Source organism: Oncorhynchus kisutch, linkage group LG29, assembly GCF_002021735.2.
Source record: "Oncorhynchus kisutch isolate 150728-3 linkage group LG29, Okis_V2, whole genome shotgun sequence".
NCBI classification, from domain to species: Eukaryota; Metazoa; Chordata; class Actinopteri; order Salmoniformes; family Salmonidae; genus Oncorhynchus; species Oncorhynchus kisutch.
The window spans coordinates 41,720,326-41,746,577 of NC_034202.2; the positions used below are offsets into that span (position 1 = coordinate 41,720,326).

Consider the following 26,252-nt stretch of genomic DNA (forward strand, 5'->3'; position numbering starts at 1 on the left):
AATACCGTGATGTATCATGGCTAAATTCTGACTGATGTAATATTGAGTAGTTATTAGGGCTGTCAAACACTGAAAATATTTTAATTGAGTTAATGGCATTAGTTAATCATGATTAATCACACTTTTGGCCCTAAATAAAGGGCTCATCTTGAGACTGTGTGTGACTGGGTAAGGGCTCATCTTGAGACTGTGTGTGACTGGGTAAGGGCTCATCTTGAGACTGTGTGTGACTGGGTAAGGGCTCATCTTGAGACTGTGTGTGACTGGGTAAGGGCTCATCTTGAGACTGTGTGTGACTGGGTAAGGGCTCATCTTGATATCTGCGGTGATGCTGGTTGTCATCTCACAGAATCTGCTATTAACATACAACAGAATATAAATCAGGAGCCACAGAGTTACAAAACAGTATTTAATAAAGCAGGAAAAACCACATTGTTGACTTCCTTTACACAGTACAGTGTGTAATGTAGAGCCTGCTGGGTTTGTTGAAGCAGTCTCATGGTGTAGATGTTCTCTTAACAGCCAGCGCCTCGGTCTCCATCTCTCCTCTACATATCTTCCACGCTCCACTTGTAGGCCATCTCCTGCACAGCCTTCTTATCAGCCATCCTGGTGTACCGCTTCTGTTCAAAACCATTCGACCTGACACACACACACACACACACACACACACACACACACAATAATATGAGCAAAAAAAAAATTCAGAGTAATTATAATGTTAATATATAATTATGTTAATTCTAATTATATATGAATGATAAATGAGCGTGGCGCTATATACACACACACAGACCCCCCCCCAACACACAGACCCCCCCCCCAACACACACACACAGGGGGGGTGAGAGGTGTACCTGTCCACTCCGTCCCAACGGTAACCTGGTGGAATGTTGAAGCGGTTTGGGGGCGGAGCCGGGCCTTTGTAGCGAGGCTTCTCTGTAAACAACAACAGGAAGTGTCAGAGAGATTCATTATGATTGGCTGAGGAGGGTTGGAACCTGTGGTACATCACAAGTAGAATCTTAGAATTTGTTTCATCTTAACCCTTCACACACCAGGGGTTGAAACCACTCCGGACCACTCTGGACCTCTGACACCAGACAGAAACGAAGAACACAACAAATTTACCAACTATATAGATTTTCAAATAACTGCTGTTTTTCTGGCCTACAAATTGCTTGTAGAGAAAAAAAAGCAGCCCCCAAAATAAATAGGTGCGGCCTTTTGCTGAACATTGAAATCCCGATGTGGCCCTAGAGCCACAATACACCCCCCCCCCACCCACACACCTTTGACTCCTCGTAGTTTGTTGTCTCGGTCCTTTTTGCGTCTCATCATGGCCAACATGGGGTCTCCCTCTCTCTCCTGCTCTCTCAACATCCTGTCCAGGTCCTGGTCATCACAGGAACGTGCTAGAGGCTTCTGGGATTCCCTCAACGCATCCTCAACATTCTGCAGCTGCATCTGGCCCTGGGCCACACTACACACACAGACACAGACAGATGTAAATGACAGACTGACCAGCTGAAAGCTATGATCCCTTATTGATGTCACTTGTTTAATCCATGGTGTGAGATTGCAAGTGTGTGCAAAGCTGTCATCAAGGCAAAGGGTGGCTTCTTTGAAGAATCTCAAATAGATTTAGATTTGTTTAACACTTTTTTGGTTCCTACATGATTCCATATGTATTAATTCATATTTTTGAGGTCTTCACTATAGAAAATAGTCAAGATAAATATACATTCATACTACACACAGTCTCTCTCACCCTTTCCCCCACTGAGCATATTTCAGGTCTTTCTCTGCCTTCTCTCCGGCCTTCCTCCTCTGCTCCTCTCTCTCTGTCTCGATGTCTCTCCGCTTCCCACTCTTATCTCTGAACACAGTCTCCGCATTTCGAGACGCATCTGCAGGAGAGAGACAGAACAGATGGATTAGTATAACACACAACATAGTATTACACCTAGTGAGTACAGCAGACTAGCGCTAGCCAACACTACCTAGTGAGTACAGCAGACTGGCGCTAGCCAACACTACCTAGTGAGTACAGCAGACTGGCGCTAGACAATACTACCTAGTGAGTACAGCAGACTGGCGCTAGCCAACACTACCTAGTGAGTACAGCAGACTGGCGCTAGCCAACACTACCTAGTGAGTACAGCAGACTAGCGCTAGCCAACAATACCTAGTGAGTACAGCAGACTGGCGCTAGCCAACACTACCTAGTGAGTACAGCAGACTAGCGCTAGCCAACACTACCTAGTGAGTACAGCAGACTAGCGCTAGCCAACACTACCTAGTGAGTACAGCAGACTAGCGCTAGCCAACACTACCTAGTGAGTACAGCAGACTAGCGCTAGCTAGCTAACTACCTAGTGAGTACAGCAGACTAGCGCTAGCCAACACTACCTAGTGAGTACAGCAGACTGGCGCTAGCCAACACTACCTAGTGAGTACAGCAGACTGGCGCTAGCCAACACTACCTAGTGAGTACAGCAGACTGGCGCTAGACAATACTACCTAGTGAGTACAGCAGACTGGCGCTAGCCAACACTACCTAGTGAGTACAGCAGACTAGCGCTAGCCAACAATACCTAGTGAGTACAGCAGACTGGCGCTAGCCAACACTACCTAGTGAGTACAGCAGACTAGCGCTAGCTAGCTAACTACCTAGTGAGTACAGCAGACTAGCGCTAGCCAGCTAACTACCTAGTGAGTACAGCAGACTAGCGCTAGCCAACAATACCTAGTGAGTACAGCAGACTAGCGCTAGCCAATACTACCTAGTGAGTACAGCAGACTGGCGCTAGCTAGCTAACTACCTAGTGAGTACAGCAGACTAGCGCTAGCTAGCTAACTACCTAGTGAGTACAGCAGACTGGCGCTAGCCAACACTACCTAGTGAGTACAGCAGACTGGCGCTAGCCAACACTACCTAGTGAGTACAGCAGACTAGCGCTAGCCAACAATACCTAGTGAGTACAGCAGACTAGCGCTAGCCAATACTACCTAGTGAGTACAGCAGACTGGCGCTAGCCAACACTACCTAGTGAGTACAGCAGACTGGCGCTAGCTAGCTAACTACCTAGTGAGTACAGCAGACTAGCGCTAGCTAACTACCTAGTGAGTACAGCAGACTAGCGCTAGCTAACTACATACATCGGGAGGGTGTGTGTGTGGTGTACTATAGTAACATACAGCAGGAGGGTGTGTGTCTGGTGTACTATAGTAACATACAGCAGGAGGGTGTGTGTGTGTCTGGTGTACTATAGTAACATACAGCAGGAGGGTGTGTGTGTGTCTGGTGTACTATAGTAACATACAGCAGGAGGGTGTGTGTGTGTGGTGTACTATAGTAACATACAGCAGGAGGGTGTGTGTGTGTCTGGTGTACTATAGTAACATACAGCAGGAGGGTGTGTGTGTGTCTGGTGTACTATAGTAACATACAGCAGGAGGGTGTGTGTGTGTGGTGTACTATAGTAACATACAGCAGGAGGGTGTGTGTGTGGTAACATACAGCGGGTGTGTGTGTGTGTGTGTGGTGTGTGAGTAGTACCTTCTAGCGGCTGGTTGATCTTGTCTCTGCGTCGGTTCTCCTCCTGTTCTCTTCTTAGAACCTCCACTGATACCAGTCCTGCTGCGGCTCCTGACAGCATGCTCCGAGACTAACACACACAGATGTTAGACTGGGCAAAGCTTCCACAAAACTTCTCTACCTAGCTACAGGGGCATGTTCAGCAGGATGCATCGTTTCAGAACGTTCAAATAGAAATATGCTATGTGGAACAAACATGCCTCTCTGACATGTAGAATAAGGCATTCATGTTGGCTCTATTCATGACATTTCTATCTGCAACATTCCAAAACATGTCAACTGAACATGGCCCAATACTGGAATTTCTGTGCCTCTTCCCTTCAGCGCCACATGCTCACCTGTGATTGGTCAGGCCTACGAGGGGGGGAGAGGTCAGAGTCTGAGCCCCTCCCACCATGGGTTCGCCTCCTAGGGGGCGATTGGTCAGAATCACAGTTCTGCCCACCCTTTCGCCTTCTCCTGGGCGGTGATTGGTCAGAATCAGAGGCCCCTCCCATCTGTGTCCTTTTCCTTGGAGGTGATTGGTCTGAGTCTGAGCCGGGCCCGTTCTGAGCCCGCCTCCTGGGTGGGGATTGTTCAGACCCCGAAGAGCGCTGGCCAACACGAGCAGACGACGAAGACTTTGCTTTTTTCCTGGACGGAGATGAATCTGAAGAAATGTAAAAAAATAAATAAAATGACTTCAGAACGTAACCACACCAAGAACGTGGTGAACTACAACCCACGCGGTAGAGTAGGGGAGTATTAATTAGGAACCAACGGAACCAAACAGAATGAAACAGGGAGGGACCCACCAGAATTTGTCCAATATGGACTTTTTAAATCAGAAAACAACTTCCATTTGGAGTAAATGGTTGCCGTTGCAAAACTGGTACTAAATGAATACACCCCAGGGTTATATAGAGAGATTTGTCTTTGAATGGATGTTAACATGGATTGTATTCATTTGTCGCAAACTGTAGCAAAACGTTTTGCAACAGAAACTGTTTACTCCAAACAGAGATTTTTTTGTTTCTATTGGACAAATTGAGGTTGGTCTTTCTCAGTTTGATTCCAAGTGAATACACCTCTGAACTTGTCCAAGAACACTGATTTCAGTGTCAGAGGTTAGGGGTCAGGTCTCACCTCTGCTGTGTGTCCTGTGGGGGGGTTGGGATGATGATGGAGGAACGCTAGGCTTCAGTCTACGAAGAGACGCATCGGGGGATTCATGTCCAATCCTCCTATGCGGAGAGACGTCCGGCGAATCATGACGCTGCTTTCTGAGTGACAGGGGCTCTGGCGAATCATGACGCTGCATTCTGAGTGACAGGCGCTCTGGCGAATCATGACGCTGCTTTCTGAGTGACAGGGGCTCTGGCGAATCGTGTCGAACTCTCTGTTCCTCCTCCTCTGGGACCTCTTCATCAGCTGAACAGAGAGAATATATAGAAATATTAGCACACACACACCATGCAGCGGACAACACCTGAGCGCACCTCCGCTGCTGTCTGGCTCACCTCCCATCACTCTCCATTTGTTGCTGGTCCTGAAGGCTTCCAGGCGTTTGATCTCATCTGGACGCTCGTCTATCACCTCAGCAACCTGACACACAATACAGAGCGAGAGACACACGTGAGTGGATCAGAGCACTAGCTAGCCACTCTAAAATTATGTTTTTGGTAAAGGTCACCCCAACTGAAAACAAAGTGACAGTGAAGTTAACTAGTTATGTAGCATTATTTACCACTGGCGCCTCCTCCTCTTCCTCCTCCTCTTCGTTCCCCTTCTCCTCGCCGGCCAGCTGTTTCCAATCCACATCGTCATCTACTATCTTCATCCTGCTCAGACCGAGTAACGTAAACTCACCCCATTCCGTACAAATATGCGCAACCGCAACATTCAAACGAGGCTACAGAGAAAACTAGTCCCATACTAGCGACTAGCGACTGTTGACGTCAAAATTGGGGGTGGGAACTAGGTTTCTATTCAAGCGTTGATCAACATGGTAAAGGATCTATAGTATTGGAGAAAAGTTGAGAACTGACCCTCCGTTATATCGTGACGTGTCATGTCGTAACGTACAGCACACATAAAGCAACTATTTCTGTCTTACAGTCTCTCTCCACCAGGTGTAGCACTTCTATCATCATTTAAAAACAAGAAATGGACAGTGACAGGGGTAAAGGGGGAAACCTAGTCATTTTTTGCGTCATCGTTGCATGCGATCATTCTCAAAGCCCCTGTTTACTTCTAAGATCACTTTAGCACCGCCCTAAAAACCCAATTAAAATTCGACACAAACCTCCAAGTAGGTATGTAATGACACATTATATAAACTCTTTATAGTGTTTTATTTTACATTTTAGAGGCGATAAGGTGATAAGTTGGACAGATCGAGTGAAAAAAAGCTATTTTCCCACACAACATCTCTCCGTCTCACTATCACGCATTAGTTTCGCTTCCCCACCCGCCATTTTTAAAAAGACCCGAAGGAGCTCATTGCCTGCTTGAATTATGCAGAAACGGGCAGCGTTTAGGTCAAGTAATTGATTCTGTTGGAAATGGGAGAAATTGTGCTTTACAATGGTATTGACATTACAGTTGATCTGGAAGTATTACGTTTTTGGGGCTCTAAAATAAGGGCAATTGTACGGACAAAGGGGATGTACGAGTTTACGTGAGTTTACGTTAACAGAGCGGTTAGAAACTACTGCCAAATAACAACTTTTTTAATGCTAGCCAGCTAGTTAACTAGCTACTGGAGTTCGCCAACAGAGGTTAGAAACTACAGCGAAACATCGACCAGATAACGTTAGCTGGCTAGCATAACAAACGTATCACAGTGTAGTAGGGCTAGCATGCTAACGTTAGCTACTGCCTGACTGTTTAACTCCATATTCCCACGGTGTTTTCACACATACTCACCCTTTTCCTGTAGCTTTAATGCATTTCTTTTTAGCCTTCTTCTCCCTTGACTTCTTGGCGTCTCCATCTGCAGATAAATAACGTTTCAGATACTCGGATTTGGAGAGAGACGCTCCTTTACTGTCATTCGTGGACGCAGCCATTTTGAAAACAGTCCACCTACATTAGGGAACGGAGAGGACCGAGGGACAAACAGTGCAATGAACGTCACGAAATGCCGCGTTTTCTATTTTGTTTTGTCAATGAAGAGTAGACTTCATAAATATACAGCTCTGGAAGAAATTAAGAGACCACTGCAAAATTATCATTCTCTGGTTTTACTATGTGTTTGTGTAAAATTAACATATTTGTTTTATTCTATAAACCAGCAACATTTCTCCCAAATTAAAATATTGTCATTTAGAGGATTTATTTGCGGAAAATGACAACTGGTCAAAATAAAAAAAAAGATGCAGTGTTGTCAGACCTCGAATAATGCAAGTAAAATAAGTTTATTTTCATTTTTAAACAACGCTAATGTTTTAACTTAGGACGAGTTCAGAAATCAAGATTTTGTGGAATAACCCTGGTGGGTGGGTGAGAAGGAGACCACAGCCTCTAAAAGTATTTTTAGGGAACATGACAGCGACACCAAAGCCAAATCAAATCAAATGTATTTGTCACATACACATGGTTAGCAGATGTTAATGCGAGTGTAGCGAAATGCTTGTGCTTCTAGTTCCGACAATGCAGTAATAACCAACGAGTAATCTAACTAACAATTCCAAAACTACTGTCTTATACACACAAGTGTAAAGGGATAAAGAATATGTACATAAAGATATATGAATGAGTGATGGTACAGAGCGGCATAGGCAAGATACAGTAGATGGTATCGAGTACAGTATATACATATGAGATGAGTATGTAAACAAAGTGGCATAGTTTAAAGTGGCTAGTGATACATGTATTACATAAAGATGCAGTAGACGATATAGAGTACAGTATATAAGTATACATATGAGATGAATAATGTAGGGTATGTAAACATTATATTAAGTAGCATTGTTTAAAGTGGCTAGTGATATATTTTACATCAATTCCCATTATTAAAGTGGCTGGAGTTGAGTCAGTGTGTTGGCAGCAGCCACTCAATGTTAGTGGTGGCTGTTTAACAGTCTGTACCCAGCTGTCTGTCCATGAAGGAGAGACCAGCCTCCCCTGTACCCAGCTGTCTGTCCATGAAGGAGACCAGCCTCCCCTGTACCCAGCTGTCTGTCCGTGAAGGAGACCAGCCTCCCCTGTACCCAGCTGTCTGTCCATGAAGGAGAGACCAGCCTCCCCTGTACCCAGCTGTCTGTCCATGAAGGAGACCAGCCTCCCCTGTACCCAGCTGTCTGTCCATGAAGGAGACCAGTGTATGGATCCGGTTGAAACAGAAGTAATAACAACACATTGATCAACTGTATTCCAGATCAGAAGAGATGTATAGTACCAGTCAAAAGGTTGGACACTTACTCATTGGAATGGGGGGGGGGGGGGGGGGGGGGTCCAACCTTTTGACTGGTACTGTATGTCTGCAGTGCCTATACAGTAGACTTATTTATTTAACAAGGCAAGTCACTTAAGAGCAAATTCTTATTTGTAAAATATACAGCCTAGGCTACCAGGCATGGGTTCTGATCCAACAACATGGGTTCTGATCCAACATGTACAGTCTACCAGAGTCAGCATGGGTTCTGATCCAATATTTACATCCTCGGATACCAGTCAGTGTGGGTTCTGATCCAACATTTACAGCCAAGGTTACCAGAGTCAGAATGGGTTCTGATCCAACATGTACAGCCTAGGAAGCCAGAGGCAGGATGGGTTCTGATCCAACATATACAGCCTACCAGAGTCAGCATGGGTTCTGATCCAACATGTACAGCCTAGGAAACCAGAGTCAGCATGGGTTGTGATCCAACATGTACAGCCTACCAGAGTCAGCATGGGTTCTGATCCAACATGTACAGCCTAGGAAGCCAGAGGCAGGATGGGTTCTGATCCAACATATACAGCCTACCAGAGTCAGCATGGGTTCTGATCCAACATGTACAGCCAAGGTTACCAGAGTCAGAATGGGTTCTGCAAAATATACAGCCTAGGCTACCAGACTCAGCATGGGTTCTGATCCAACATGTACAGCCTAGGAAACCAGAGTCAGCATGGCCTCTGATCCAACATGTACAGCCAAGGTTACCAGAGTCAGAATGGGTTCTGCAGAATATACAGCCTAGGCTACCAGAGTCAGCATGGGTTCTGATCCAACATGTACAGCCTAGGAAACCAGAGTCAGCATGGCCTCTGATCCAACATGTACAGCCTAGGAAACCAGAGGCAGCATGGGTTCTGATCCAACATGTACAGCCTACCAGAGTCAGCATGGGTTCTGATCCAACATGTACAGCCTAGGAAACCAGAGTCAGCATGGGTTCTGATCCAACATATACAGCCTACCAGAGTCAGCATGGGTTCTGATCCAACATATACAGCCTACCAGAGTCAGCATGGGTTCTGATCCAACATGTACAGCCTAGGAAACCAGAGTCAGCATGGGTTCTGATCCAACATGTACAGCCTACCAGAGTCAGCATGGGTTCTGATCCAACATGTACAGCCTAGGAAACCAGAGTCAGCATGGCCTCTGATCCAACATGTACAGCCTAGGAAACCAGAGGCAGCATGGGTTCTGATCCAACATGTACAGCCTACCAGAGTCAGCATGGGTTCTGATCCAACATGTACAGCCTAGGAAACCAGAGTCAGCATGGGTTCTGATCCAACATATACAGCCTACCAGAGTCAGCATGGGTTCTGATCCAACATGTACAGCCTAGGAAACCAGAGGCAGCATGGGTTGTGATCCAACATGTACAGCCTACCAGAGTCAGCATGGGTTCTGATCCGACATGTACAGCATAGGAAACCAGAGTCAGCATGGGTTCTGATCCAACATATACAGCCTACCAGAGTCAGCATGGGTTCTGATCCAACATGTACAGCCTAGGAAACCAGAGTCAGCATGGGTTCTGATCCAACATGTACAGCCTAGGAAACCAGAGTCAGCATGGGTTCTGATCCAACATGTACAGCCTAGGAAACCAGAGTCAGCATGGGTTCTGATCCAACATATACAGCCTACCAGAGTCAGCATGGGTTCTGATCCAACATATACAGCCTACCAGAGTCAGCATGGGTTCTGATCCAACATGTACAGCCTACCAGAGTCAGCATGGGTTCTGATCCAACATGTACAGCCTACCAGCCTACATAACCTTTACATCGTTGTTTCTGTTCAGTATATTTAAAGTGTTGGTCCCATGTTTCATGAGCTGAAATTAAGACCCCATACCTTTTCCATAGGCACCACAAGCTTATTTCTCTCAAATTTTGCACACAGCTTAGTTTACATCCTTGTTAGTGAGCATTTCTCCTTTTCCGAATCAATCCATCCACCTGACAAGTGTGGCATATCAAAAAGGCGTATGGGGCGGGAAACACCCTTGTCTTGACTATGTTCGAGCCACTGTTGGTTGTCTTACATACTTGAAGCGACTCTTTGAAGCCCCCGGATGAAAGGGCCTCCCTCAGCCCAGCTGCGATTATTTCTCCGGTGTGGTCGTCTGGGAAATAAAGTCTGAAGGCATTTGCTTTGCAGCTTCCAGTTGTCAATGGAATGAATGCTGAGGCTAATGTATGGCTCTGTGGTCCGGCTTGACCGGAAGTCTGCAGTGGTAGAGAAGGCAGTTTTACGGATTTTGTTGATAACTCGATCACCCGAGATTCTGTGTAGAGTTCTGGCAGACACGGCTAGGTCTCTTAGATTTCGAATAAACTTTAGTTCCATGTTTTTTGCAATTGCACTCAATCTCACTCCCACTTCTTGCCATAGGGAGTACCACTAACGAATGACACCTTGAGTGACAGCGGAGTGCAGGCCTGGCTTGAAGTCTTGGGACTTGCTGCACGCATTCTGGTAGTCATCTTTGCGCACATGCAGGGTTCAGGTGGTAAAAACCGCTGGCTTTTCCACCTTTGGCTAGCACAATGTGTCAACTTACTGTTGGTCGAGGTCGAATATCTTGAAGCCAAACCAGTTCCAAACGAAAAGAGTTCCCCCTTTTTTCAAACAAATTGTTCTGTCCTGCAACTCAGTGTTATTCTCCTTGTCTTGGCACAAATCCATATCCTGGCTTCATACTCACGCCCACCCTAGTTGGTTTATGAATATTGAAGCCCAGTTACTAACCAAATGAACCCCACTGAATAATATGGACCAATGTAAACCTGGACACTCCCACCCAGCGTTCCTCTGAAAACACTCATCTAAACGAGGTCCTAGTCAATCCACTACAAACAGACAACCAGTTTGTTAAAAACAAATCAATTTTATTCAGAGAATATTTTCCAGTTTAACAATCACAATAGTTAAGACATAAAATATTTTTTTAATAAAAATATTGCAACTTTAAAAATGCTATAACAGCATTGCTTTAACCTTTTCATAATTCACACTTTGACCTTTTAATATTTTTAAGTGTTCTGGGCTCCAAGCAGCCAGTGGGGTCTTGTTTCCAGTAGGTTCTAGGTTGACATTCTAGGAGCGGTTCTTGCTGACCCAGTGGTACTTGTCCTGCCTGGGCCCAGTGAAGGAGGAGGTAGCTCTGTAGGGTTTGATTCCTTTAGGAGGCTGGAACTGGCTGCTGTGCTGCTGGGCAAACAGACCTCCAGAGGGGGGGCCGTGGGGGGGGTAGCCATCCCCAGGGAAGGCCCTTCTGTTGGAGTAAGCTGCCCAGGCCGGAGGGGGTGGCACTGGAGCAAACTCACTGAACTGGAACAGAGAGAAAGTCACATCGCAACCACATCATTGATGCCCGTCAGCTCTTACAACACCTGGGCCACATCTGTTACTGCATCCTCGACTGCAATGTCTGAACACAACCAGAATCTAAACCCCATCAAACATCCCTAGAGCGCTCAAATTCAACTCTGGACTTTAAAGCCAGTTTCACTGCATTTTCTCCCCCCTTCATTGTTCCCCCTCTAAATTAGGGACTGGTTTAGACCTGGGACACAAGGTGGGTGCAATTATCAGGTAGAACAGAAAACCAGGAGGCTCCGGACCTGGTATGGCAGGAGTTCAGTACCCCTGCCCTAGAGCTTTGTCCAGTCCTGGTTTGTTACGTCAGAGCTCTTCACATTAGTTTGTTAGTTACCTGGTAGACACCTCTAGAGCGCTAGTTACCTGGTTAGTTACTTGGTAGACACTGTTGGGGTTGCTGACTGTTGGGATGGTTTTGGGTTTCGGGTTGTGGGCAGGGCAGGGAGCAGATAGGCTGCTGCAGCTGCTATTCATGCTGGTGTCCCCGTCCTCCTCGTCGGAGCAACCTGATTTGATCAAATCAAAGCTTTAAAACACTTCACAGTAAATGGATTCGATTATCTGGCCTGGGTTACCCCGGTGAGAGGAGTTTTCACCGGTTGAAAAGTGGTTGTATTAGTTTTGGAACGGGGCTGCCTCCCAGGCGTGAGCCAGGTGCCCCGTTCAAAGCCCGCAGCGAAGTCGGCTCAAAACAAAAGTGACGTAGACAAGGCTAAATGATGTGGATAAGGAGTAGGAGTCTGTTCAAGGGAAAAGGTATTGGCGTCTTTATCAAAAGCAGTTGACGATCCCTGCCCTACTGGCTACAGTAAAACATAACTGTAGAACCTTCCAGAACAGTTAATTGGGAACTGCCTTCCAGTAAAAACTAGTTAGAACATTTATTTTCAATAAAATACATGTTTGTGGACAATGCACCACAATGCCTTGACGGCAACATTTTTTTATTTTAATTTGATTTATTTAACCAGGTAGGCAAGTTGAGAACAAGTTCTCATTTACAATTGCGACCTGGCAACATGACCAAGCTGCGCAGATTACTATTTAATTTGAGAAGGACGCGCCTCCATCAGCGCTTTGACCTGTTACACCACGTGCCATAGACCGGTTCCTGCAGCTCAGCATAATCCAATCCGCCCGTACACGTTGCAACACATTTGATAATATTAGTCTGAGAAAAAGAAAACATAAGACAGAAAACCAGAGCACCTGATTGGATGTCGGAGGCGGCCCGCTCCACTGCATTATGTATACGTCTGGAAAACTCCTTGTCACCCTGGTGACAGCCCTGCAGCTGCATCACACAGAAGGGAACGCTGCGCTCTCCGTACCTACACAGGAAACGCATCACAACATCTTCCTGCCACAACACAGTAGCCCCTTTCCCTGGGCTCAGGTTAACAAGCAGAGGGAGGTTCTAGCTGAGCCAGACCAATACATTTCTCAAACCTCTCCTCGTTGCCCCCCCCCTCAGACTTCTCAGTTTTATTCTAGCCCTGAACTAGCTCACCTGATTTAAGTAGTCAAAAGCGTGATATTATTTGAATCAGGTGTGGTAGCTCTGGAATGAATTAAATACAGGGGGTCCCTGTGGAGAGTTTAAAAAAGTTCTGGTGTAATAATCACATGTAGCAGCTGGGGGTCTCCAAGGAGAAGTTTGAAAACCACTGGCCTAATCAACACAATCCTGGGTCATATTCATTAGCTCATTCGGTAAAAAAAACTTTTGCAATGAACATGACCCCGGCTGGCTCCACCCTAATGAACATGTCTCCACAGCACCAGTTTGTGGATAACTGAGAAGCCGGGGTCGAGTAGAACCTTCTGGAACAGGTGTCAACTAGATTGAGTTGTTCTGGAGATGAGGTTCGGGGGACAGAACACGTACACCACAAATTGAGCCATGAAGCCCAGACTGACAATTTCAAACCTTACATTTGTACATGTTCCCATAAATCTTTTTATGAGTGTAAATACTTGGGTATAGATTTCTTAAAATAGATCATTGAGGTGAATTCCAAGTGGGTTTTTAGTCTAATGTCTACATTTAACATGCCAAGGGGCTGAATTTGGCACACCAGTTGACAGTCTGCCAGAGAGGCTCCAGTAAGACATACCAGTACAGTAGTGCCTCAGTACAATAGCACTCACCTGCAGGACACTTCTCCAGGGTCGACCCAGATTGTCATCTCCCGTGGCAACCCCAGGTCCTCGTAACAGACAGCACTACGTAAACACGCCCTCTCCAACACAGGGTCCCTCAGCTGAGCTCGGTTCATACGCAGGCACCTAACACATGCACAATGGTTATACACACCGGAACACAAAGCCGGAGACAATCTTGCCTATGTGTAGTTACTGACCAGTAGGCCTGTCCCTTGACAAGTGTGTGTAGTTACTGACCGGTACGCCTGTCCCTTGACAAGTGTGTGTAGTTACTGACCGGTAGGCCTGTCCCTTGACAGGTGTGTGTAGTGTGTAGTTACTGACCGGTAGGCCTGTCCCTTGACAGGTGTGTGTAGTGTGTAGTTACTGACCGGTAGGCCTGTCCCTTGACAGGTGTGTGTAGTGTGTAGTTACTGACCGGTAGGCCTGTCCCTTGACAGGTGTGTGTAGTGTGTAGTTACTGACCGGTAGGCTTGTCCCTTGACAGGTGTGTGAGGGTACCAGTGGGTCTTGTAGGTGTCAAACAGGGCTGAGGTGAGGGCAGCAGCAAACTCCTCTCTGCTTTCAGCATCTAAACTACCATGGCGCTTCGCCAGCCGAGCAACAAAGAACACTGCTGCTGCAATCTCTTCCTTCATTGTTAGAACGTCAAACACCCTTGAGCCAACTACCTTAGCAACACAGACACAACTTAAAGGCTTAATTAAACTGCAGCTGTAGAAAACAAGTGACAAAATGTCCCAATCCCTAGCAAACAAATCTGCTTTTAAATGTTAGCGTTTCTCTCTGAACTCTTCTAGTTGACAGACAGTTCATTCAGCGCAGTTAGCAGCAGCTTCAGACCAGAACAAACAGATTCTATATAAGAGCCTGTTGCTAAACACACCTCGTTTAAATCAGCTGTGCATGAGGGAAGAGCACAAGTGATGCGAGTTCCAATGTGATTGATTGATTGATTGACAGCAGCCTGCGGTAGTACCTCTGACAGAAACAATGCACCATGGAGATAACCAGACTCAGTACCATCTCATTCATTGATATGTTAACCAGACTCAGTACCATCTCATTCATTGATATGGTAACCAGACTCTGTCTGTCAGAACCTTCACAGGTACCACTGTGTCTGTCAGAACCTTCACATGGACTGCTCTGTCTGTCAGAACCTTCACATGGACCACTCTGTCTGTCAGAACCTTCACAGGTACCGCTCTGTCTGTCAGAACCTTCACAGGTACCACTCTGTCGGTCAGAACCTTCACAGGTACCAGTCTGTCTGTCAGAACCTACACATGGACCGCTCTGTCGGTCAGAACCTTCACAGGTACCAGTCTGTCTGTCAGAACCTACACATGGACCGCTCTGTCTGCCAGACCCTTCACATAGACCGCTCTGTCTGTCAGAACCTACACATGGACCTCTTGAACACCAAACCAACTTTCAAAAGTTTAGGCTATCCTAACTTAAAATTCTTTAAAACTTTTATCAACTATAACTAGACAAATGTGCATATATTTGCATAAATCAGCTCACCAACAGTGCCTCTTGAACCGTTCAAGCTAGAGACACCAAACCAACTTTCACATGTTCAAGCTAGCCTAACTTCAAATTCTTTACATTTTGTATCAACTATAACTATATACATTTGCATAAAATAACTCACCAACAGTAACTCTTGAAATGTTTAAGCTAGAGACACCAAACCAACTTTCTTATGTTCAGTCTATCCTGACTTCACATTCCTAAAAACGTTTATAAACTACAAGCAGTGGTAATTTGCATAAATTAGCATAACACTTCATGGATTCAATGCCAAAAATGAGAACATGGTGGTAGACATTTTAATGCTAGCGCTCTTTAACCATTTCAGCTACAAACATTAAAACGACATTAAGATTTTATAAACGTTTCAAAACAAGCTAGCAAGCACACCACAATTTCTTCAGGAAATATATTTTATAGTTAACATTATTATTACAAATAGAAGATTATCACTTCTCACAATGGTGCTCGTTTTGTAAAGTTAGATAAAGCTGAATCCATGGTTTCCATGGTTTTGATGCCATTCCATTTGCTCTGTTCCAGACATTATTACGAGCCGTCCTCCCCTCAGCAGCCTCCACAGGTATGGGCATAGGCAGACATTGCAATTGGCCTATTCTACAATGACATTCAATATGCTACCAACTTTGATTGAGAAATGATGACATCGTTTAAAAACGACATTTTGCGCTCCCTCACCTTAAAAAACATCACCACACCACTGGAATGGAAGGAAATGTGCCAATGCACGGTGGACTGTTCGGATGCTGTTAAATTATGTCGTTACTATGAAACCCATTGAACAAATGCCTGTCCCCCCCATGGAAATCAATTGCCTGTTCTGGTGCCAGCCCTGAGTCTAGTCAAAAGGCTAGTGAGAGTTAACACATAGCAACTGTTTATGAGAATAATAGGCAAGAAATAATAACGCATAATTACTGTTGTTGAGAATATAGACTTCACACCTAGTTACCATTGTTGAGAATATAGACTTAACACCTAGTTACCATTGTTGAGAATATAGACTTCACACCTAGTTACCATTGTTGAGAATATAGACTTAACACCTAGTTACCATTGTTGAGAATATAGACTTCACACCTAGTTACCATTGTTGAGAATATAAACTTAACACCTAGTCACTGTTGCTGAGAATATAAACTTAACACCTAGTTACCATTGTTGAGAATACAGACTTCACACCTAGTCACTGTTGTTGAGAATATAGACTTCACACCTAGTCACTGTTGTTGAGAATATAGACTTAACACCTAGTCACTGTTGTTGAGAATATAGACTTAACTCTAATTACTGTTGTTGAGAATATAGACTTAACACCTAGTTACTGTTGTTGAGAATACAGGCAAAACAATTTAACACCTAGTTACTGTTGTTGAGAATACAGGTAAAAAATGCAGCTCCTAGTAACTCACTGGCTTGTCTTCAGTGGTCTCCTCTGCTCTGGCGCATGTTGGGGCTTGTGTGTAGGCAGTGTTGTTAGCTGATTGTCTAAACACACTGCAATTACGAACCATACTGCCAACATAACATATTTTATACCGCGTTCTAATATGTAATTCTGTTTCAGACACACGCACACACAATAATAGTGTCCCATGTATTCCCCCCCCCCTCATTCCTTATGCAACACACACTATAATAGTGTCCCATGTATTCACAGTCACCTGGCAGAAAACCGGTGTCCTCCTGGAGCGTCCTGTCGCCTTGGTAACAGACGCGCTCTCCGCACTTCCGGGTTTCCAAAAACGTAACATTTCTTACAGTGTATCATCTCCTCATTTAGCTAGGTAGCAATATCAATGTTCGTCTGTGGCTCGGTTACTTTATAATATTGATGATTCGGTGATATCCGCTCTGTTGTTGGTTGGTAAAAAACACACTGGCTATCGTAATGTTTGAGTCAGAGCCCCGGGCTGGGATAACGGAGGAGGAGGAGGAGAGGAGAGAGGCAGAGCAGCTAGAGACAGAGTTGGATAAATACTTCTTCACGGTGTTTGACGGCTCGTCTCCTGAAGATGTGTCTCACGCCAAGCAGCTGTGGACCTCTTTGTCACTGCTGCCTCCGCTAGAGTCCCGCCTGGTCAACGCAGACATCCGCCAAAGGCTGCCGATAGCCCGGACAAACCACGAGCCACTTCTGGTAGTCGGTAAGGTAAAGTTAGCCCGGACAAACCACGAGCCACTTCTGGTAGTCGGTAAGGTAAAGTTAGCCCGGACAAACCACGAGACACTTCTGGTAGTCGGTAAGGTAACATTAGCCCGGACAAACCACGAGACACTTCTGGTAGTCGGTAAGGTAAAGTTAGCCCGGACAAAGGTAAGGTAACATTAGCCCGGACAAACCAAGAGACACTTCTGGTAGTCGGTAAGGTAAAGTTAGCCCGGACAAACCACGAGACACTTCTGGTAGTCGGTAAAGTTAGCCCGGACAAACCACGAGACACTTCTGGTAGTCGGTAAGGTAACATTAGCCCGGACAAACCAAGAGACACTTCTGGTAGTCGGTAAGGTAAAGTTAGCCCGGACAAACCAAGAGACACTTCTGGTAGTCGGTAAGGTAAAGTTAGCCCGGACAAACCACGAGACACTTCTGGTAGTCGGTAAGGTAACATTAGCCCGGACAAACCACGGTAAGGTAACGTTAGCCCGGACAAACCACGAGACACTTCTGGTAGTCGGTAAGGTAAAGTTAGCCCGGACAAACCAAGAGACACTTCTGGTAGTCGGTAAAGTTAGCCCGGACAAACCACGAGACACTTCTGGTAGTCGGTAAAGTTAGCCCGGACAAACCAAGAGACACTTCTGGTAGTCGGTAAGGTAAAGTTAGCCCGGACAAACCAAGAGACACTTCTGGTAGTCGGTAAAGTTAGCCCGGACAAACCATGATGAGACACTTCTGGTAGTCGGTAAGGTAAAGTTAGCCCGGCCAATCCATGATGAGACACTTCTGGTAGTCGGTAAAGTTAGCCCGGACAAACCAAGAGACACTTCTGGTAGTCGGTAAGGTAAAGTTAGCCCGGCCAATCCATGATGAGACACTTCTGGTAGTCGGTAAGGTAAAGTTAGCCCGGACAAACCATGATGAGACACTTCTGGTAGTCGGTAAGGTAAAGTTAGCCCGGACAAACCATGATGAGACACTTCTGGTAGTCGGTAAGGTAAAGTTAGCCCCGCCAAACCATGATGAGACACTTCTGGTAGTCGGTAAAGTTAGCCCGGACAAACCATGATGAGACACTTCTGGTAGTCGGTAAGGTAAAGTTAGCCCGGCCAATCCATGATGAGACTCCTCTGGTAGTTGATAAGGTAACGTTAGCCCGGACAAACCATGCGAGGCACACTGCTCGGTTCACCTGATGTCACACTCTTATTTCTAATGCAATATTTTTTCCCCTATGAGATATTTAGTTATACACGAACAGGACTGTGTATTGTGTAACATATGCAGCCTCCTGTGTTCTACCTCCTGGATAGGCTAGATCAGTGGCTCCCAAACATGGAGTCGGGACCCCATGAGGTCCCCTGGAAATATTTAATCTTATCAATCAAATTAAGAAAATGTCTTTCCTCAAATGGGTATAGAATAAAACATTTGAGTGTCAACTAAGAACCTTTTGCATGATTATGAACTTTAATGTCATTATTGTGTGTTGGGAGTGCGTGAACTAATATTGAGTGGATATGAACACACAGCTTTAACTAGGGAATTAACCTTTTCATTTCATTTCGAGACACCAGTGCCTGCATTTATACCCCTGCATTTCTAGTCTCAATTTGAGGTCACGTGCCAAAACAATTAAATAACCTTTTATTTTTCCTTTTTAGACACCAATGCTGCTCTCAAACCATCTTCTTCTGACCATAGTAAGTATACAGCCATTCCTTAGATATCACAGTCATAAAGACATCTATATATATATATATATATATATATATATATACAGTGCCTTGCGAAAGTATTCGGCCCCCTTGAACTTTGCGACCTTTTGCCAAATTTCAGGCTTCAAACATAAAGATATAAAACTGTATTTTTTTGTGAAGAATCAACAACAAGTGGGACACAATCATGAAGTGGAACGACATTTATTGGATATTTCAAACTTTTTTAACAAATCAAAAACTGAAAAATTGGGCGTGCAAAATTATTCAGCCCCCTTAAGTTAATAATTTGTAGCGCCACCTTTTGCTGCGATTACAGCTGTAAGTCGCTTGGGGTATGTCTCTATCAGTTTTGCACATCGAGAGACTGACATTTTTTCCCATTCCTCCTTGCAAAACTGCTCGAGCTCAGTGAGGTTGGATGGAGAGCATTTGTGAACAGCAGTTTTCAGTTATTTCCACAGATTTTCGATTGGATTCAGGTCTGGACTTTGACTTGGCCATTCTAACACCTGGATATGTTTATTTTTGAACCATTCCATTGTAGATTTTGCTTTATGTTTTGGATCATTGTCTTGTTGGAAGACAAATCTCTGTCCCAGTCTCAGGTCTTTTGCAGACTCCATCAGGTTTTCTTCCAGAATGGTCCTGTATTTGGCTCCATCCATCTTCCCATCAATTTTAACCATCTTCCCTGTCCCTGCTGAAGAAAAGCAGGCCCAAACCATGATGCTGCCACCACCATGTTTGACAGTGGGGATGTTGTGTTCAGGGTGATGAGCTGTGTTGCTTTTACGCCAAACATAACGTTTTGCATTGTTGCCAAAAAGTTCAATTTTGGTTTCATCTGACCAGAGCACCTTCTTCCACATGTTTGGTGTGTCTCCCAGGTGGCTTGTGGCTAACTTTAAACGACACTTTTTATGGATATCTTTAAGAAATGGCTTTCTTCTTGCCACTCTTCCATAAAGGCCAGATTTGTGCAATATAAGACTGATTGTTGTCCTATGGACAGAGTCTCCCACCTCAGCTGTAGATCTCTGCAGTTCATCCAGAGTGATCATGGGCCTCTTGGCTGCATCTCTGATCAGTCTTCTCCTTGTATGAGCTGAAAGTTTAGAGGGACGGCCAGGTCTTGGTAGATTTGCAGTGGTCTGATACTCCTTCCATTTCAATATTATCGCTTGCACAGTGCTCCTTGGGATGTTTAAAGCTTGGGAAATCTTTTTGTTTCCAAATCCGGCTTTAAACTTCTCCACAACAGTATCTCGGACCTGCCTGGTGTGTTCCTTGTTCTTCATGATGCTCTCTGCGCTTTTAACGGACCTCTGAGACTATCACAGTGCAGGTGCATTTATACGGAGACTTGATTACACACAGGTGGATTGTATTTATCGTCATTTAGGTCAACATTGGATCATTCAGAGATCCTCACTGAACTTCTGGAGAGATTTTGCTGCACTGAAAGTAAAGGGGCTGAATAATTTTGCACGCCCAATTTTTCAGTTTTTGATTTGTTAAAAAAGTTTGAAATATCCAATAAATGTCGTTCCACTTCATGATTGTGTCCCACTTGTTGTTGATTCTTCACAAAAAAATACAGTTTTATATCTTTATGTTTGAAGCCTGAAATGTGGCAAAAGGTCGCAAAGTTCAAGGGGGCCGAATACTTTTGCAAGGCACTGTATATGTGTGTGTGTGTAGGGTTGGGTAGGTTATTTTCTTTGCTGTTATTAGTTACTTGTCACCAACAAAAAGGTAAACAATAGGTCTATAGCAAATGCAGCATATGGCATTCATTTTTCACATGTGAATATCACTTTTTAGTAGTGCTCAAAGTATGCCATTCCATGAGCACAGCATTTATTCTTCATAAGCATTTCGTTACACTTGCAATAACATCTGCTAACCATGTGTATGTGACCAATATTTTTGATTTGTCCAAAATTGTAATCAGTAACTGTAATGATTTTTGTTGGTGGAAGGAGAGGAGGACCAAAGTGCAGCGTGGTATGTATCATAACACTGTTAATCCAGAATGAATACGAACAAAAACAACAAAACGACGTTCTGACAGCTGCAACAAACACGAACCAGAAAATAACTACCCACAACTCAAAATGGGAAAACAGGCTACCTAAGTATGGTTCTCAATCAGAGACAACGATAGACAGCTGCCTCTGATTGAGAACCATACCAGGCCAGACACATAGAAGAACAAAACCTAGACCTACAACATAGAATACCCACATCACACCCTGACCAAACTAAAAATAGAAACATACAAAGCAATCTACGGTCAGGGCGTGACAGTAACGTAACTTTTGGATTACCCAAACTCAGTAACGTAATCTGATTACATTCAGTTACTTTTAGATTACTTTCCCCTTAAGAGGTGTTAGAAGAAGACCTGTATGTTACCAATTGAACAACATCTATTGCAGGATAAATCAATGTTAAGGTTTACGTAGCTGGTCATATATGGATGTAACATGTTACATTATGGGTTGGTTATGTAGGCTTCTTCTAACACATCGCTTTCTACTACATTATAATAATACAATTCAATTATATCTTTACATTAAAAACCAAAGTCTATCAGAATTACAGTCATTCCAATAAATGTTTTACCCTTTGATCTTCAAGAACAGGACTTGGAAATATGGAAGTATAGATTAGCCAAATTGTTCTACCTGAGCATGACCGCAAAACTAAGGACTTATTAGCCAGCTGAGGACTGATTGGGCTCATTGATTCGAGTTGAAAATGAATGCTGATGGAATGGCATGCTTTCAGCACTACTGAAAAGGGCTATTTACATGTGAAGCATGAATGTCATATGCTGCATTTGCTATAGGCCTCTTGTTTACCTTTTTGTTGGTGACACTTTGATATCTTGATAATATGCAGCTGTTTAAAGGGCAAGTCCACAGATGAAATAATAACAAAATGGTCGCCCCGCCTCTGTTTTGGTAAAAAGCTGAGGGATGGGCCTGGAGAAATGTAACCACTCTCAGATTAATAGACAGAGCTGTGGATGCAAGGACTGACCATCCATGATACCAAAATGATTGTTTTAGCCATGTTATGAGTTTACATTTACAATGTTTACAAACACATTTATATATAAACAATCTTATATTTTGTTTTTTCACGAAGTGTGACAGTTAAACTAAGCTCATGAGGCATTTATAAGTTATAATCTTCAAGAATCAATGGAGATATAAATTATATATATTTATATAAGTCCAAAAATGAATGTAGCAACTACAGATTGTCCCTTTAAGTCTATCTAAAGTGTGGGAGTTTGAGCTTGTGTCCATTAGGCCTATGGATTTATTTATTTTATCAGCATTAATTAGATTGAGCAATAAAATCCCCACTGTTATTCCATAAACTGGGAACCACACTATGCAGCTGTTATTCCATAGGCTGGGATCTTCACTATGCAGCTGTTATTCCATAAACTGGGATCCACACTATGCAGCTGTTATTCTATAGGCTGGGATCTGCACTATGCAGCTGTTATTCCATAAACTGGGATCTGCACTATGCAGCTGTTATTCCATAGGCTGGGATCTGCACTATGCAGCTGTTATCCAATAGGCTGGGATCTTCACTATGCAGCTGTTATTCTATAGGCTGGGATCTGCACTATGCAGCTGTTATCCAATAGGCTGGGATCTTCACTATGCAGCTGTTATTCCATAGGCTGGGATCCTCACTATGCAGCTGTTATTCTATAGGCTGGGATCCACACTATGCAGCTGTTATTCCATAGGCTGGGATCAACACTATGCAGCTGTTATTCCATAGGCTGGGATCAACACTATGCAGCTGTTATTCCATAGGCTGGGATCTTCACTATGCAGCTGTTATCCTATAGGCTGGGATCTGCACTATGCAGCTGTTATTCTATAGGCTGGGATCCACACTATGCAGCTGTTATTCCATAGGCTGGGATCAACACTATGCAGCTGTTATTCCATAGGCTGGGATCAACACTATGCAGCTGTTATCCCATAGGCTGGGATCTGCACTATGCAGCTGTTATTCCATAGGCTGGGATCAACACTATGCAGCTGTTATTCTATAGGCTGGGATCCACACTATGCAGCTGTTATTCCATAGGCTGGGATCAACACTATGCAGCTGTTATTCCATAGGCTGGGATCAACACTATGCAGCTGTTATCCCATAGGCTGGGATCTGCACTATGCAGCTGTTATTCCATAGGCTGGGATCTGCACTATGCAGCTGTTATTCCATAGGCTGGGATCTTCACTATGCAGCTGTTATTCCCAAGGCTGGGATCTGCACTATGCAGCTGTTATTCCATAGTCTGGGATCCACACTATGCAGCTGTTATTCCATAGGCTGGGATCTGCACTATGCAGCTGTTATCCAATAGGCTGGGATCTGCACTATGCAGCTGTTATCCCATAGGCTGGGATCTGCACTATGCAGCTGTTATTCTATAGGCTGGGATCCGCACTATGCAGCTGTTATTCCATAGGCTGGGATCCACACTATGCAGCTGTTATTCCATAGGCTGGGATCCACACTATGCAGCTGTTATTCCATAGGCTGGGATCCACACTATGCAGCTGTTATTCCATAGGCTGGGATCCACACTATGCAGCTGTTATTCCATAAACTGGGATCCACACTATGCAGCTGTTATTCCATAGGCTGGGATCCACACTATGCAGCTGTTATTCCATAAACTGGGATCTGCACTGTGCAGCTGTTATTCCATAAACTGGGATCCACACTATGCAGCTGTTATTCTATAGGCTGGGATCCACACTATGCAGCTGTTATTCCATAGGCTGGGATCTGCACTATGCAGCTGTTATTCCATAGGCTGGGATCTTCACTATGCAGCTGTTATTCTATAGGCTGGGATCCACACTATGCAGCTGTTATTCCATAGGCTGGGATCTGCACAATGCAGCTGTTATCCCATAGGCTGGGATCCGCACTATGCAGCTGTTGCAAGAGCACATTTTTCACTGGCTGTCCACTGGTTTAAAAAACAGCTTAAACCTCTTGAATTCAACCACAATCTGTAAGGCACAAATAGCTAAATGAGAGAGTAGCAGTGTGATTCACATCAATGCACTATGTAGATATCAATAGTAAGTGATATCCGTATCACCGTAGACGACACCACTGCTGTCATCATTACCAGTCGCACCATTGGAAGACATATCTTGGACTGTAACCTACAAAAGCCTTTTCCTGCTCTTTTCCCACGATCCATCAAACACATTTGGTGTGTCATCATAGTGGTCTCTGACATCATAGTGGTCTCTGATTGGTGGTCAGACTCGCTCAGGTGCAACAAACATAAACTTGCGCCATTTTTTTCAATGCTGATTTGAATGTCATTGAGAAAACAGAGTAGTGTCAATTTAAACGTTATCCTCCAAGTAATCATCTAGTTTTTCTAAAGCATCTGTAATCTGATTATAATATATTTGCTGGTAACGTAACGGATTACAGTTACTGGGTTTTTGTCATCCCTTACATGTTATCCGTTACTCCCCAACCCTGTGTGTGTGTGAAACAGGAGAGAGGCTGCAGGAGGTTCGCCATCAGAAGCAGAGACAGGAGGACAGGCTGCAGGAGGTTCGCCATCAGAAGCAGAGACAGGAAGAGAGACAGAGATACATGGACATGGTGAGAGGAAATGACCCGGGGTGTGTGTGTTAGAGTAGAGGTGGTAGTGACCAGTGATATAGTGGTCTCCTGATGGTCCATCCATCTGATGTGTAGACCTTTAACTGATTACACAGAGAGAGAGGGGCTATAGGGGGGATGGTGAATTAATTGACTGAAAGCCTGACTCGGGTATCTCATACTGTCTCAAGACACACACACACACACACACATACACACATACACACACACACACACACACACACACACACACACACACACACACACACACACACACACACACACACACACACACACACACACACACACACACACACACACACACACACACACACACACACACACACGTGCCCACACAGCATATTCCTAATGGTCTATCAGCCAGTGAAAGACTGTCTCTCTCTCTGTCTCCCTCCTGTAAATCAACCTTATAGCCTGTTTACTAATCACTGCTACTGCTGCACACACTGGGCTTCAACATTACTGACTGTACGTGTGTGTGTGTGTGTGTGTGTGTGTGTGTGTGTGTGTGTGTGTGTGTGTGTGTGTGTGTGTGTGTGTGTGTGTGTGTGTGTGTGTGTGTGAATGAGGGACAGGGCTGGGAACCGCTTAATAACATTATTTTACGTTCCAGGCAGTTTTTCCCAGTCCCACAAGAAACTCAACAAAGCGTCTATGCAAAGCTCTTACTGTCACTCAGAAACGTATTCCAGTGTCTGTCTGCCTGCCAGTTGAACATATTTTCCAGTGTCTTGTCTGCCTGCCAGTTGAACATCTTTTCCAGTGTCTGTCTGCCTGCCAGTTGAACATCTTTTCCAGTGTCTGTCTGCCTGCCAGTTGAACATCTTTTCCAGTGTCTGTCTGCCTGCCAGTTGAACATATTTTCCAGTGTCAGTCTGCCTGCCAGTTGAACATCTTTTCCAGTGTCTTTATGCCTGTTGAACATCTTTTCCAGTGTCTGTCTGCCTGCCAGTTGAACATCTTTTCCAGTGTCTGTCTGCCTGCCAGTTGAACATCTTTTCCAGTGTCTGTCTGTCTGCCAGCCAGCTGAACATCTTTTCCAGTGTCTGTCTGTCTGCCAGCCAGCTGAACATCTTTTTCATTGTCGGCTATCTGCCCCTCCTCCCTCCGTAGCATAGTCTACTGTAGCCCCTCCCCCCTCCGTAGTATAGTCTACTGTAGCCCCTCCCCCCTCCGTTGCATAGTCTACTGTAGCCCCTCCCCCCACCATTGCATAGTCTACTGTAGTCCCTCCCCCCTCCGTTGCATAGTCTACTGTAGCCCCTCTACTGTAGCCCCTGTTATTTAATGGGAGCCTCCCCAACATAATCCAGGTAGAATCAGGAATTCCCCAGGGAAGCTGTCTAGGCCCCTTACTTTTTTCAATCTTTACTAATGACATCCCACTGGCTTTGAGTAAAGCCAGAGGGTCTATGTATGCAAATGATTCAATACTATACACGTCAGCTACTGCAGCGACTGAAATGACTGCAACACTTAACAAAGAGCTGCAGTTAGTTTCAGAACCGGTGTCAAGGAATAAGTTAGTCC

At 44.7% G+C, this 26,252-nt stretch overlaps 3 protein-coding genes across 4 annotated transcripts; 1 reads left to right on the forward strand and 2 right to left on the reverse strand.

Annotated features, from left to right (window-relative positions):
• Positions 1-395: 395 nt before the first annotated feature.
• bud13 (BUD13 homolog) lies at positions 396-6,738 on the reverse strand. The gene is made up of 10 exons (XM_020466025.2): positions 6,509-6,738; positions 5,328-5,421; positions 5,101-5,185; positions 4,727-5,011; positions 3,940-4,250; positions 3,563-3,671; positions 1,772-1,910; positions 1,293-1,483; positions 858-939; positions 396-642 (listed from the first exon to the last, which is right to left on the reverse strand). Exons 1-10 carry the CDS (start codon positions 6,649-6,651, stop codon positions 549-551), a joined length of 1,533 nt encoding a protein of 510 aa, XP_020321614.1. The 5' UTR covers positions 6,652-6,738; the 3' UTR covers positions 396-548.
• Positions 6,739-10,894: 4,156 nt separating this feature from the next.
• btg4 (B-cell translocation gene 4) lies at positions 10,895-14,470 on the reverse strand. The gene is made up of 5 exons (XM_020465909.2): positions 14,043-14,470; positions 13,563-13,700; positions 12,621-12,742; positions 11,775-11,917; positions 10,895-11,360 (listed from the first exon to the last, which is right to left on the reverse strand). Exons 1-5 carry the CDS (start codon positions 14,213-14,215, stop codon positions 11,127-11,129), a joined length of 810 nt encoding a protein of 269 aa, XP_020321498.1. The 5' UTR covers positions 14,216-14,470; the 3' UTR covers positions 10,895-11,126.
• Positions 14,471-16,831: 2,361 nt separating this feature from the next.
• On the forward strand, positions 16,832-24,772 carry hoatz (HOATZ cilia and flagella associated protein). Of its 2 annotated transcripts, none has more exons than XM_031809560.1 (3): positions 16,832-17,289; positions 18,963-19,001; positions 24,592-24,744. In XM_031809560.1, the coding sequence occupies exons 1-3, from the start codon at positions 17,029-17,031 to the stop codon at positions 24,703-24,705; spliced, it is 414 nt and encodes a 137-aa protein (XP_031665420.1). In that variant the 5' UTR covers positions 16,832-17,028; the 3' UTR covers positions 24,706-24,744. The 2 variants fall into 2 exon arrangements, with proteins under 2 accessions (XP_031665420.1, XP_020321499.2); XM_020465910.2 differs by having other exon boundaries at positions 16,834-17,284; positions 24,592-24,772.
• The last annotated feature ends 1,480 nt before the right edge of the window (positions 24,773-26,252 follow it).

Coding starts and splice junctions, on each gene's coding strand:
- bud13 (XM_020466025.2), bottom strand. CDS start 6,651: ATGGCTGCGTCCACGAATGACAGTAAAGGAGCGTCTCTCTCCAAATCC. Junction 5,422..6,508: donor ATTAAAGCTACAGGAAAAGG/GTGAGTATGTGT, acceptor CGGTCTGAGCAG/GATGAAGATAGTAGATGACG. Junction 3,672..3,939: donor GTAGGCCTGACCAATCACAG/GTGAGCATGTGG, acceptor TGTGTGTGTTAG/TCTCGGAGCATGCTGTCAGG.
- btg4 (XM_020465909.2), bottom strand. CDS start 14,215: ATGAAGGAAGAGATTGCAGCAGCAGTGTTCTTTGTTGCTCGGCTGGCG. Junction 12,743..13,562: donor CCTGGAGAAGTGTCCTGCAG/GTGAGTGCTATT, acceptor TTTCCTGTGTAG/GTACGGAGAGCGCAGCGTTC. Junction 11,918..12,620: donor CGCCTCCGACATCCAATCAG/GTGCTCTGGTTT, acceptor TGATCAAATCAG/GTTGCTCCGACGAGGAGGAC.
- hoatz (XM_020465910.2), top strand. CDS start 17,029: ATGTTTGAGTCAGAGCCCCGGGCTGGGATAACGGAGGAGGAGGAGGAG. Junction 17,285..18,962: donor CGAGCCACTTCTGGTAGTCG/GTAAGGTAAAGT, acceptor TTTCCTTTTTAG/ACACCAATGCTGCTCTCAAA. Junction 19,002..24,591: donor ACCATCTTCTTCTGACCATA/GTAAGTATACAG, acceptor TGTGTGAAACAG/GAGAGAGGCTGCAGGAGGTT.